The sequence below is a fragment of the Zonotrichia albicollis genome, chromosome 5, assembly GCF_047830755.1.
Source record: "Zonotrichia albicollis isolate bZonAlb1 chromosome 5, bZonAlb1.hap1, whole genome shotgun sequence".
Lineage (NCBI taxonomy): Eukaryota > Metazoa > Chordata > Aves > Passeriformes > Passerellidae > Zonotrichia > Zonotrichia albicollis.
This window is the reverse complement of record NC_133823.1, coordinates 16,115,572-16,129,817: the sequence shown is the minus strand read 5'-3', so window position 1 is coordinate 16,129,817 and position 14,246 is coordinate 16,115,572. Positions and strand designations below refer to the sequence as shown.

At 43.5% G+C, this 14,246-nt stretch overlaps 1 protein-coding gene and 1 long non-coding RNA gene across 3 annotated transcripts in view; one reads left to right on the top strand and one right to left on the bottom strand.

The window, feature by feature from the left end:
- LOC102060434 (uncharacterized) overlaps positions 1-14,246 on the bottom strand; it is a 338,547-nt gene that overhangs the window by 18,762 nt on the left and 305,539 nt on the right. The window lies entirely within an intron of this gene.
- TECRL (trans-2,3-enoyl-CoA reductase like) overlaps positions 1-14,246 on the top strand; it is a 59,628-nt gene that overhangs the window by 19,994 nt on the left and 25,388 nt on the right. The window contains exons 3-4 of one of the 2 annotated variants that reach the window (XM_074540885.1): positions 12,511-12,555; positions 13,858-13,946. In XM_074540885.1, the coding sequence (XP_074396986.1) occupies positions 12,511-12,555; positions 13,858-13,946 (134 nt within the window). Of the gene's footprint in view, positions 1-12,510; positions 12,556-13,857; positions 13,962-14,246 lie in introns of both variants that reach the window. The other variant, XM_005485359.2, reaches the window with a different exon arrangement.

Genomic DNA, 14,246 nt, shown 5'->3' with positions numbered 1-14,246 from the left:
GACCAGGCACCCATCAGGTTTTGCTTTCTGAAATACATACACTGTTGCAAAAATATTTTATTATTTAATTTGGAAACTATGGTGGAGGCTTGGCTCACCAAGCTGATTTAGAAGCAGGGCACAGGGAACTTTAAGCAAGACTTTCAGAGACAGATATTTAAAGCATTCTGGTCTTCAAAAGAGAATCATAAAAGCCAGAAAGTCCCCTGGGACTTTTGAAGTCTCCTGATTAGCACTGAAATAAATGTGATGTTTAAGACTTAGGTCTTTAAGACTTGACCAATAGGAGTCATGCTATTGACAGGGGTGAGTTGTGTGCTAGACACTTTCTTCCTTTTAAGCTTCATTTTCTCATCTATAAAATAAGAATAATTAACCTGCCTTTCTTCCACCTTGGGATCTTTTGTCTCTTTTGGCTGTGATCCCATAAGAAACACTTGGGACAAAGAAAGACTTAAATATATCTTTAATGACCTATTGAACCAGAGGGAGTAAGGTGTCTAAAACACAAAAGCCAGGATTCATTAAAGCTTAATAGAAATTAGATGACCTTCAGAAAACCAGCAATAATCAGCAATGGAAAAAGTGAAAATCAAATCAAGAAGTTTAATGAAAATTCACATTATTTCTCTTTTTTTTTTTTTTTTTTTTTTGACAGCTGCTGCATCTGATGTTATTGCATTTCATTAGCAGGATTACAGATATCATTTCAGATGAGTAACATAATAAAAGAAAAGGGAGAAAATCTATTGAGATGTAGCTTGAAGCAGAACTGTCCCCCCTGCTCTCTGGGATATTGTTCCCAGCTGAGATTTACAGGGCTCCAACAATGCATCACAAATGACATCCTATGTAAACAATTGGAGAACAAATGTGAGATGCTATTTAAATGCCTCATTAAGGGAAGGAAATTTCATAGCTACATTCTTTGCTTTTCTTGATTTTACAGTAGATTTAGTTGACAGATCTAGATGAAAACCATCCAAATTTGTTTACCAGAATTGCCTGTTATTATTTACAATGTGTCTTATATTAGTACCTATGGTACAACTGAAAAATTACAGTAGGAGGCCCTATAGAAGTAATCCAGGCCCCAGGAATATCCAGTCTTGAGGAATTAAAGCCTACCCAACTGTTAACAGAAGATGCCAAAGTAGTTTTGGGTTTAAAACTGCTCCTACACCAATTTAAACTCAGATATTAATGATTTTTGTCTGAAGAACAAACTAATTTCCAGTGTTAACCCGGTGTTCACCAGCAGACTCGTGGTCTTTATGTTCGTTCAAGGAACTCAGGAAGCTAAAAGTCCCAGTGGGCCTTCATCAGTGTGAAAATAATCTCATGTCCATTAATAAGACAAGAGTCTGTTGGTTAAGGCAGGGTCAGGGTCACCTGAGGCTGTGGATGTGCTCTGCATCTACATCAGGTTTTTCACAGGAGTCCCTGCACTTTTGAACACCTAAGCTGGCACGTGGCTTTACAAAGAGCTGCTTGGAATGGATGTGCATGAAATGTCCCAGGAATTCCTGTGAAAGGCAGCCAACAGGCACTGGATAACAGGAGAGGAAGTGAAGCTCCTCACCAGAGTGAGAGGAACCTACCTCCCTGAAAAACCTGTGAGAACAAGAGAAATAAATGACAAGTCCTGTGGTGTCATCTCTGCTAGACAGGCTAGAGAAGAGGCAGCAGCTTCAGCTTCTAAGTTCAGACTTTCCCCCAGGTCTTCTTTTCCTCATGGATTCCCTGGATGGGCTTTTGCAGCCCTTCCCTTCTCTGGGACCAAGAGCTGTGCTGTAACAAGCAGCTGCGAGTGGGGCTGTTCAGAACTTCACGTGGAAGATCTCACCCTGTGATAGTGGCTTGTTTTGTGTTTGTTTACACACAAGCACTCTCTCATATTTGTAGCCCATTTCTGTCTTTATTTTCTTATTTGTGCATGGTGGGAAAGCAACCCTAAGAACAACCAAAATAAGAAAGCTTTCAAACAAAATTTGGTATTTGCAACTGTTTCAAGTTAATGAAAGCAATGTATCAAAGACAAGAAGGTGAACAAATGATTCACAGGAAAAATAATGTAGCAGAGTTTTGCCTCTTTCTAAATTGTCCCCAATCGCAATGATATTGAATATATTTGCTGTTGAAAATTGCTCACTGCTGAAACAAATGATGTGTGAGTTGTACTGGAACAATGTATGTTGCTCTGGTTTAAATACATACTAATGCAAGGCAATATTTTTTTTTATGTTCTGCCATTAGACTTCAAGTTCAGAGTGCACAAACAGCCTGGATGAGCTCTGTCTGTCCCATTTGCAGAGGGGAGGCAGCAGAGGTGCTCAGAGGCCATGAAGTGTTTGCCATATAGATTGGGATGAGACATCATCCCTCAGATATGAGAATGAAAACTCAACAAGCAGTGTCACCACAATCAAATCCCTTATGGGCTGTGTCTGTAAAGCTGTGGAAAAGTACTTTGCTGATCAGCTTTTAGGTTGGGAAAGGCCTTTGAGATCGTTGCACCCAACCTTTGACCGATCACCACATTGTCAGCTAGACCACAGCACTGAGGGCCATGTTCTGTTGGTTCTTGAGCACCTCCAGGGATGGTGACTCCACAACTTTCCTGGGCAGTCCATTGCAATGTTTAGAACACTTTCCATGAAGGAATTCCTCCTGATGTCCAGCCTGAACCTCCCCAGGCTCAGCTTGAGGACATGTCCTCTCATCCTGGCACTGGCTGCCTTGGGGAAGAGCCTGACCCCCACCTTCCTACCACCTCTTTCAGGGAGTTGTAGAGAGTGATAAGGTCCCCTCAAACTTAATAGCAGTGCTTCTGAGGCACAAAAGCCTTACCACAGCCTAAATAAAGTGGTGGGATGGGGGAATTAAACCAGCCCTAATGAGCTTCTCCCAGGAAGGACAGTAGAACAAGACAGCCTCTGGCTCCCATGCTAGTGTCTGATCTGCTGCCAGAGCAGGGCAGATCTCTTCTGCCTTTTTCTCACTGCTCCTGGAGAAATTACAGTTTAGCCCTGTTCTTAGTGGGGATTAATTTTCAGTGTGGTGAATTTACCAATGAATTTATGAGAAGCTAATTTGTTCTCAGGATGAAATCGTGTCAATTCAAATGTGCTCAGTTAATTGTTGATGGCGGCATTGGTGTGGCCATTAGATACAAAACCCACATTGCTTTGGGGGTCAGTGAGGGAAAGCATCCTGATTAGCTTAGTGGCTGGAGAGAGCAAATATCCCCTGGACAGTCAATATTGAAAGAAAATTATACTTAATTAGCATACTTTATTAGCTAATTGACTGTGGAATGCTTTTAAAGAAACAGCTAGAGCCTGGGGTAGGATTCTTCCCAGTACATCAGCAGGGAAGGCACAAATGAGCTTTTGAGCCATCTTTCCTGTATCAGCTGTGATTGCTGGACCACTGTGTACTTTCTGATGCTGGAACATAAAACCAGCAGGGCCACAGTCCTGCTGTAGCCTTTGTTGGCACTGAAATGCATTCAGGCAGCGTGCAAACAGCACTGGTTGAAACACTGACCCTCACCAGTTCCCTGCTCTCTGTCCCTCTTGCAGCTTAGGAGAGCCACTACCTAAATGCACTCAGCAGCAGTGCTGGTTGCAGCAGCAGCCACACCAGAGCTTTGTGCAGGGAGGGAGCAGCGATAACTGTGTTATCAGTGCCCTGAAGCACAGCATATCTACAGCACTGCAAGGCACAGCACTGTTTGTTCCCCCAGAACCTGGCATGGGATGAGCAGGAACAAAGGTTTTAAAAGGAACATTTTAAAACAGGCCTTAGTAGCTGACTGACTGCGTTTCCTGAGGCCACAAGGGTGGACAGATACCTGTGTTTAAATGCTCATCTTTGCTGCCAGTGAAAACCTTGTCTGGGCTGGCAGCTCCACACCAGCAGAGATAGCGGAGCATTTATGGGTTGAGATAGACAGCAAGTGATTCCATAAACCACCAAATATTAAGCTGCAGTTTTAGAAATCACATGCCAAATTATGGGCAAGAAGATAGAGAAGGATCTTTTTCAGCCCTGAAACACATACTTAGTTTGGCAAATGTGTGTTTCTTAATGTGCAGTTTCTCAGGTTGGTGTGAAGGCTTCATTGATAGAGCTTATATTTAGGAAGAGAATCCTGCTCAGATACTCACAGTCCCTGATACCTGAACAATTATCTTTGTTACCCTTTCCAGACCTGGGGAGATGGGAGACTCAAAGGCAAACACAACTACCAGAATACAGATCCTCACTTGGCATACATTACTCATCTCTGTTTTAATTGGGGCTGGCATTTCAGAGCCAGAACGCGACTGTCTGTGACTATGAAGCAAACCCAGCTCTGTCACGGTGCACAGGTGACAGACACAGCCCTCCCTGGCCCAAGGACTGCCCAAACCCATTGGGCAGAGCCCAGCTGCTCTGGCCACCCCCTGCCACCCTGCAGTGTGAGTGTGCCAGGGCGAGGGGCCAGCCCTGCAGCGCCACTGCCCGTGGGGGTCACGCTGCTGTCCCTGCACAGCACCACCTGCCCAGCTCCTCCTCACCTCCCTGAAGGGCAGCCCCTCACAGGAAAGTTCCTTCCAGCTCCAGGCTTGTCAGAGCACCTATTTTCTTGTTTCTTTGTATTCTGGTCTGTGGCTGTTATTAATGGAATAGAAGGTGAGCCTCATTCCCTTTCCCTTCCTTTGCCCACGCACGTTAATTTAAATGCAAATTCACTCAGAAAGATCAAAATTAATTATGCTTTCTGCAGCAGGCTACATGGAAAATGGAAATGCACAGGGCTGGCTTTTCCCTTTTCTCCTTGATTTTTTGGAAGTGCAAAGGAAAAACAGTGCAGAAAAATATTAACATATGCATCTAAATGTTGCATGCTTGGTTGTTTTTTTTTTCCCCTGATGTTTTTTGCTCATCTGAAATTCCACAGTTGCTTTCATTTACAAACTGTTTCAGAAGGAATATTGAAAGGTTAATCTCAGTGACATAAATTGACATCCAAATGACAAATAATATTTTGTTTACTACTAATAAGAATCAATCTCCATTAAGGAAAACTATGCTGACTCTTAAGAAATGTGTCCATTATTGCCTGAACAGAATATAGCTGAAGTATGAGACTTTAATTTTTTTTTCAGTGGAGGAATAAAAAAAAAGGCATGGGGGGATTTTATGTTCCTCAACAAGTTCAGGCATTTATAGAAGTTTTTTAAATGAAAATGCAGTCAAGTAAATTTGGGACTCAAGGTGCAGTGCAGAGTCCCACAGGCTGGAGCTTCACATCTGGGCATAGTCACAGCAGCTGAACTGCTCCCAGGAACCAACATACGGACAAGCCTATCATTTTGGGAAAGAAAGGCAAAATTCTGACCTTTTTTTTAAGGAGAATGGGTGCAGGAGTTATGTGCATTGTGCTATAGAGACATTGGGTATGCTCTGAGAAACCTTCTGGACCAGTCTCTGTGAGGCTTCAGTGGAGCAGCCAGGGTGACTGGTACATGACTTTATGTAGGAAAAATAGGTGGTCACAGATTTTAAACACTGAAGACCAATGGGAATAATGAAAGGAACAGGTAAAGCAGAAGCATTTCGCCAGATATTCAGTCAGGCTGGTCTTCACTTGCTCAGTAGTCTGTGGGAAGGACATGCTGTCCTGCCTCTGGGCCAGAGCCTGTCCTTAGCACTTGGCCAGTGTGTGTGAAGACATCAGCTCAGCCAGATCACTGCCTGCTCTCCCCCAGCCAGCACTGTGCTTGTAGCTTGATGAATTCAAGTACTGCAAAAACCAGAGGAAAGAAATGGATGCTTATGATCAAATAGCTAATTTTTCAAATTCCACATGCCATTAAGAAAGTGCTTTTTTGTGTCCCCATAGCAACTAGAGTTCAAGGTGCCTTTGTAAAACACATGGCCAGAGATCTTCCCTGGAAAGCTTACAAGTGAAACAAATCAGAGAGAATATTCAGAGAAAAAAGCTGACAAAGAAAAGGGATTTATCCCCAGCTCTGGAGCCATTAAAACCAACAACCATTTCAGTACTCTGCTGAGATTTTACTGAACACTGGATCTACTCTTTCCACTAACTTCCCATAAAAACATGGATCTAGCTCAAGATCTGCTCCTGCTCTTTAAATATGCTGATGTATCCTGTCAAAGGTCCTTCTACCAGTAAAACACAGCCTAGCTGAATGATCCTGGATGCAGAAAGTGCCCTCCCAAGGTCAGCCTGTGCCCTAAAGACTTAGCAAGAGGTGGGAGCAGCACACAATTGGCAGCCTGGCCCTTGTGAGCCCTGCTGTGCTCAGTCTGGTGTCAGTGAGGGGTACCTGGGGGGCCCTGGCCAGAGCTGGGCTCTGTACTAGCCCTGGAACATAGACCCAGGTGACTGTGCTGGCACTTGGTGTGTCACAGCATCCAGGCTTGCATCCAGCCTGCAGCCAGGGAGGGCCTTCTAAGAGGGGCCACGTGAAGAGATGCTGTGGTCCTGCTTGCCCCAGGGTGCTGCTGAGAGCTGCAATCCTTCAAGAGGGCTGGTGGTGCAGATTGCAGCTCTCAGCAGCTGCCATTTATTACAGGGCAGGCAAGCACAGTAAGTAATCACTTCAGATATTTTCTCTCTTGATCTTGTGGCCCAGCTTAGTTTTACTGGGGTTTCCTTGGTGTGCTTTGCTCTCTGCCATCATGCCCAGGAATCACTCGAGTGCAATGTTAGCACAATAAATCACACAGCCCTTTTTTTCCAAATAAAAGCAGAAAGCAATAGCTTCCAGTCATTTCAACATCCTACTTTTCCTGCTGGCAGCTCAGTGAAGCAGAAGTAGGCAAACTTCCGCCCTGCAAAGGCTGTGGTTGCTGGCATGGTGATGTCTCTATCCTTGTTTTCTCAGAAGTGTTCCTGGGAACACTCAGACAGGGCAGCTGCAACCAAGGGAGAAAACAGCATGGCCACTGTCTGACCACAGACAAGGGACAGCTGTATTTGATCAGTGTTTATTGTCAAGAAAAGACTTCAACAAGTTTTAAGATAATCTGCCTGTCTCTAGAAATGATGCACAAAGCCAGCACACCCACACATACTAAAATGTGAATCTTTCCTAGCAAACTCTTCTTATTGCTACATGGGTACCAAAACTGTCATCTGGTCAAGGTGGGGGAATGCATTCCAGCCATGCTCAGTTCACAGGAACAGGTGCTGTTACACTTCTCAGCTCATCTGCAACATTTTTGTCATCAGATAAGGGAGGTTGGTGCCGCCGTGGTTCCTTGGAATTTCCACTGTTTCTGCAAATTTAAGCAACATGCTGCTGATGATTGATTATAGTAATTTTGTTGTTCATATCACCCTATTCATATCACAGCAGGTATTGTTTGTAATTATTAAGGCTATTTGTTATTAGAGATGCATGGGTGGTGAAATACAATGAGAAGCAAACAATTTAACTGGTAATAAAATTAGCTGATGATGGAAAGTCAATCTGCTAATTATCTCCAAATTGTGTCTGTCAGTTGTGTTTTGCATTTCTCAGACTCCTCTCTCCCCAGCAGAATAGAATAGCTTTTGCAGGTCTGCATTCTAAGGAACACACTGAATTCCCCAGCAAGGGAGTTTTTCATTATGTTACCTTTGTTCTCATACAGGCTCACAAAACTTCATAAATACTTTGTGACAAATGGGCATTTCATTGTGCAATTTACTGCAGAGCAGACAGTGCACTAATTTTTTTTTTGTAGAAGATTCTGTAAAAACTTATTAAAAATTAGGTCAATTCCTTCAATTTCACAACTATTGAAAAGTACGAAGTACTTAGATTTCTTAGCTGTTAAATTTTCAAAACATTTTGTGACATTTAAGTGGTGGAGCACACATTAAGGTCAGATTGAGTCATGTCCAGAGTACCTTTGGACAGTGGTAAAGCTACATAGGGGCTTTTCTTACTGTTCTTGCTTCCTAGGATTGTCTGGTTAGCTGACTCATTTACTGGGATTCTAGTATACAGGCAGTGAAAAAACCTCACCATGTGGGCAGCAGGACCAGTGGAATTTGGTTTTCTGTTCATTTTTGTGCAGTGGTATTTGCAGCTGGGCATGGCACTAAGGCTGTCATTTTAGCTGGTATTTGTATGGTTATTTGACAGCACTACATCTCCTTTTTATAGACAGTATTAATAGGTAATTCCATAGCTGGCTATGGGAAAATTAAAGGTGGCTGTCTGTTTTTATGTGTCCTGTCAGTTTGCTTGTATTTTAATTTCTCTTTTAAATATGGATAGGTACAACAAATAACCCCCACAAAATTAAATATTTTTCTTCAGATACAATTTTTAAAAGAGGTTATTAAATTAAAACACAGTAAACATTGAGTTGCTTTCCAAGCAAATACCATCCTGTTCGGAAAAATTAGGATGCCTTAAACATCATAGAGTTAAACTATTTTAAGGGGTTTTTTTTAAATAAATGTATGGATTTTTTTTAAAATGCAAAGTTGGAACAAATCCCTGATAGAGAACATGGAATGTGGTCAAAGACTTAAGACCTGTCATAATTGCTTGCACTTGCTGACTAATGGAAGCCTGTACACATAGATATGACTTTGCCTGAATCATAACAGAATTGCAACACACAGGATGTGTGTTATGTTTATGTCTTTAATAACTCACAGAGCTGTAGAACAGTGTGGGTTAAAATGGACAATCAGAGATCATCTAGTCCAGCCCCCCTGGCATGGTCAGGAACATCCTCAGCTAAATCAAGTTGCTCAGTGAGGAAGAATGAAATTGATGTCACTTAAATGCAAGGAATTTGTGAATGACTTTTCATATGAAGAATGGGCAAAGGTTTCAGGCGCCAGCATGCCTGCATTTGGGGGGTGATCATATTGGGGTCTGAGGCAAACAGCCTTCCAGAGAAGGATAAGCCAGCAGAGTAGAAGTAATCAAAGAGAGATGGAAAACTAGGAAGACATTTCAACAGTTGTCCAATAGTGCTGCAAAGAGAGGAACCAGAGCTGTTTTACATAAATGCTGGAAATGCAATAGATGTGGAGGGACCACAATATTGACTAAACATTAGAGGATGTAATATTGGCTAAACAGACCTGTGGTTGGAACCACCATGGCCACTCTTACTCTCTGGACAGTCTATAGCTGCTTTTCCAAGTCAGAGCCACTCTGGGATATAAGTGAGCTGAAATGTTATTTTTACAACTTTCTTCCAAGTGTGAAATACACATCCAAACCCATAAACCCTGCATGAGGGAGCTGAACAGCTCTGCTAACTGCAAGGATTATACAGAGACTGTGACCTGCTGTGGCTGAGCTCTGATGCACCGTCACAATGTCAGAAAGTAAATATTAATGTATGCCTGATCTTAGATGCAACAGGAGTTACAAGAGAAACTTCTGTCACCCATGGCCTTGGACTGCCATTAATCTCTGCAGGAGGCAGCAATGGAAAACGTTAATAAGAAAAAAAAATTGAATTATACATTGCTAAAAACCCCCAAAACAACCCTGTAAAAGAGAAACCCTTCAGCTTTAGACTGGGAGCAAGGGGAGCTCTGCCAGGTGTTGGGATTGCAGAGGGGCCTTCAAATGCTGCCCACAGCTGCAGCTGTGCCTGTGCTGCCCTCAGTGAGTGTGTGTGCTTACCCTGTGTGGGAGCAGGACTCTCCAGAGGCTCTCCTGAACTCCTGCTGGTGCCAGGTGAAGCTGCTCTGCCACACAGCCCTGGCTCTGGGTAGCCAGGAGAGCCATCAACCCCTCATTCTGACAGGCAGTAGCAAGAATTAACACAAGTGGTAATTAGTCCCTCAGTTAGGCTTCTTTTCACACTTTAAAGAAAAGAGAGTTTCCCTGCTACAGGAATGAGAGTAATGTGTGTCTGCCATAGGCAGGCTGGATTGAAATAGCTTCCCACATTGCCAAACAGAAATCCAGAGCTGTTCTATGGGATTTTTGGAGGATCCATGTGGAAAATAGTCATAGGAGGAAGGCAAATAAGTGGTGACCAGTGGGGCCAGGGTCCCTTTGTCTGACTGTTACCAAGTGGTGAGCAGGGCACCCGGGAATGTGTGAGATTTCCTACCTGAAAGGAACCTTATCAAGGCAGGAGAGCACACTCCTTGTGGGGGCACACTTCTCCCCAGAAAGCAATGCTGGTTTCTGCAGGACCCTAGACAGCTAACACCTGCGAACAGCCTTGCTAGAATCTGCTGAAAGTGGGAAGCTTTGATGGTCTCACTCAAACCAAGACAGAAACGTGTTTGGGCTTTGTCCCCCACTCCATTTAGCATTTCCACTTGACATTAGCTAGTGGCCCCCTACCAAGAGTAAGAGCAGTGAAAGAACAGCTAATTCCAGATCCTTCCAGAAGAATACACACAGCTTTCCAGGCATGGCCAGGAAACCAGAGACAGGCTGATGTAACAACAAGGTCACTGCAGAGGAGCAGCAGCAAAGGCACACTTCCATCTGTCTAAATCTTTGAGTATGTTTGAGCATAATGGTGTACTGAGGCTAAAGTACTGGAAATGTGGGATGACGTGCTTAAATGCACAACCTCTGTTTGCCCTTGTGAAGATTATGAGCCATACCTAAAAGAGCATTGCCACAGGATCAGGTAAATTGACTTTTATTGAAACATACTGTAATATGAAGGGGGGAAGCTGGGGGGAAGATTCCAATTTAACACAAATACATTGCATTTCAGGCTCCCAAATAACTATTGATATCTGCTGTCCTGGAGCAAATCATATCTTCCCTGACAAGTCAGACAGCTGCTCCTTCTCTATCTTCCCTTTGTTATCTTTAATAGCCATGAATTGTTGTGGTACCTTGAAAAAAATGTTTGCAACTTACTTGATGGATGTCTCACCTCCTGCTATTAGCCCTGGTTCATGGGTTCATCTAATGCCCGTTCTTGCCTACAAAAGTCATACCAAGTGCTTTTGAAATGAGTGTGCTGAGTGTCACTGCACAGTGCACACCCTGTACAGCTCCTTCCCCTCCAGCTGGCAGCTGGTGGAGAGAACAAGCTCTCCTCACCACCCTGAAATAAGTTAGGGAGAAACAACCTCCAGAGCTCATCTCCAGATCCAGGTTCCTGCTCAGAACAGGGCCAACTTTAAAGTCCTATAAGACTGTTCAAGGTCATCCCCAGACAAGGCCTGAATATGTCCAGGAGATCCCACAGCTTCTTGGGGCAAATGTTTCACGTTTGATCACAGTCACTGCAAACATTTTTTTCCATTTAGAGGTAGGGGAATATTTGCACCTTAGACACAGGATCACTAAGGGTTGTAAGATACATCTAAAAAACCTGAGCAATTTCACATAGGCTTTGAATTGAAAAGACAAAGTAAATCTCCTTCAGGCTATCAACTGTCCTCAGGTGTGTCAAAGGAAATAAAGACAAATGTGTGGTAGAAATGACTGAGGTGGTGATACTGCAGCAGGTTCCTCACTTTTCTCTCACAATCTTTGCTTCCCCCAAATGTCAGTCAACACCATAGACTATGGAAGTTCTCACTACATTGCTTCAGCTGAGCGCAGAAATGTGCTGGGTCAGCCCTAGAAACCTTCAACAGCAAACCAAAGAGTGTGTATGGGTTAGGCAGTTACTTGCCCTTGTGATGCAAAGGAGGAGTGTTTGCATTGTCCATTCAGCAGCACAGCTGCAGAAGCACAGCCTTCTGCACAGCTAAAGAGCTGGCCAAGTTACAACCTGAACAGCCACAATCCCCTCTGCAGTGTGTTGGTGGCAATTCCCTGCTCACTCCAACACCAAGGGAAACAAATGCAGCTGGAGATCCATACCTGTTTGACCAACCTGACAGGTCTCTGCTCCAAATCACCAAAGGGAATCCAATAACAACACCAAACTGCTATTGTGCATTTTGGAATGACCTTTAAACTACAACATTTAAAAATCTACTTCTAGGAAACATCCTCAAGTTGGGGGTATCAAGGGACTCATAAGTCACCCAGCATTAGCTATCCATGTGCTTCTACTTTCTGTGCCTCTATTTCCCTGATTAATTTCTAGTTGAGACCTAATACAAGCTGCAAATCCCTAGTTAGGTTTTACATTCCTAAATGGGAAACACAAAGTCCTGGAGCCTGGAGCAGACTCTAGCACAGGCATATTTTCTAGAAGGAGGGGCAAGGCTGATACATTTAGTACTGAGTTTTGGCAAATACAGTAATAAACAGTATCCTCTCTATATTTCCCAGTGTTGCACACACAAGCTGTGCTGATGGAGCATTCAGCATTGAGATTGGCCCTTCCAACACTGAAATGGGAGAAGGGATTCATGCTCTAATGTGTATGTTGTGTGCTCCTCCCAGCTCTCTTGTATAGTTTAGACCAAAAGAAAGTTGCTTTTTATTCCATCTCACTTCTGTAGATATCAGCTGAAAAAAACCCCACCCCAAACCTAAAAAAAATTAGCTTTTCTATCACAAAATTAACAGCCATGCTTTATGATTGGAACAGGTCCCCAGTGGTACCCATCCCGTGTTGGCCTGCAACTGGAACACAGTGAGTATTCGTATGGCTGAGTGCAGCCACCTAATGTATTACTAATTACCAATCCACCTAATGTATTACTAATTACTAATCCACCTAATGTATTACTAATCCTCTGGCAGATTCTCCTCCTCACAGCATTGCTCTCTCTATATGTGTTATTGGGTGAACTGTAGGTACTTTCTCATCAACTGACATCAATTATTACCTTACTAGTTTTTCTCATTAGTAAAGGAACCTAGTGGTTTTCATAACCACTGAGTCAGATGTTCCAGAATACAGTCTATGATCACACAATGAAGACAAGCAGTTTTAAGCCCATTCAACCCCTCACTGCATTGCCTGTTTTAATATTTGCTCACTTCTTCACCAGAAGTTGCAGCTGGCTGCCTCTGTGTCAGTCCACAAGTTCTTGGTGGACATGGCAGTGGAGGATAAAGCTGCCAGAGGCTGTTTGGTGTTTGGTCTGTGGATGTGTAGAATTGCAAAGCCATAGAAAATGAGGCTGGTGGGTGCTAAATTCCATCAGCACCTGATGGAATCTAGCACCCTCACTGATGTAAACAATCAACAAATGTATACTGAAAAGGAGACCATTCACAAAGAGCAAAGAGGTGTTGCAGCCATGGCAACTTCCTGTGCCAGTGGTTGTTGGAATTTTCCAATAGCCAGCTCACCGCCTATATTAAAAAAAAAAAACAAAAACAAACCAAATATTGTTATTTCATGTGTCCTTCTGTGTACTCTAGATCCATTAGGACTGAAAGCAGATGCCTCAGAATACTGCAAACAGTAATGTAATGCTCAGATATACCTGGTCTGCCTGGGTCAGACAGCCAGAAAAGAAATCTTGGCTCGTGAGCCTTTGCTCAAGAGGTTGCATTGATCATCAGGCACTGCACAGCCTGAGAACGCAAATGCTTCAACACAATACGGCAGTGAGGGAGAGGCTGTGCAACACAGACTTTGCCATTAATCCTGCAAGCCAGAACAAGAGTGCCCTGTGGAGCTGTCTGTGTGATTGCATGGCCTGTCTCTGATGGGCCACCTTGACAGGGACAGCAGTGCACAGCTGTCACACACTGCTGTCCTGTCACTGCAGCCAAACGCTTCTGTTAACATGGGAAGGGAACAACCCTCATGGAAGAGCTCTGAGCTGCTAACCTGGAGAAGAAGTACCAAGCCACAAAAGTAAATCAGAATCCAAGCTGGGCCTGCATCTGGAGCACTAGCAGGGCAGCCTCAGCACTGTGCTGAGCCCTCAAGAGGGTCCTGCTGCTCACACCATCTCCTCTTCCATTTCTGTCACTGCAGACGGGCCCTTTTTGAAGGATTCCATCAGCATCCAAAGCCTTGCTGTCTCCTCCATCATTACACTGTATTTCACAGACCTGGGTCAGCAGGTTGGTTGGACCACAGTAAGTATGTCCTTGTAACAGTCAGCATGATACATCTTAATGGGCCATATGTTTTGGCATCAGATTGCTTCAACTTCCTCAGCCTGCACTTCCTTATGTAAAATGGTGTAATTAGATTATCAGCACTCAAAACAGAATTAAATGGAGAGTGAGCCAAGTTATCAATATGCTAACTCTGACTTCCAATTAAAGATTAGAAGGGGAACATAAAAATATTGCCTGAGGAAAAAAAGCCCAATTTTAAAAAACAGTTTTAGCTTATCTTGAGCTCATATGCCTGTGCAG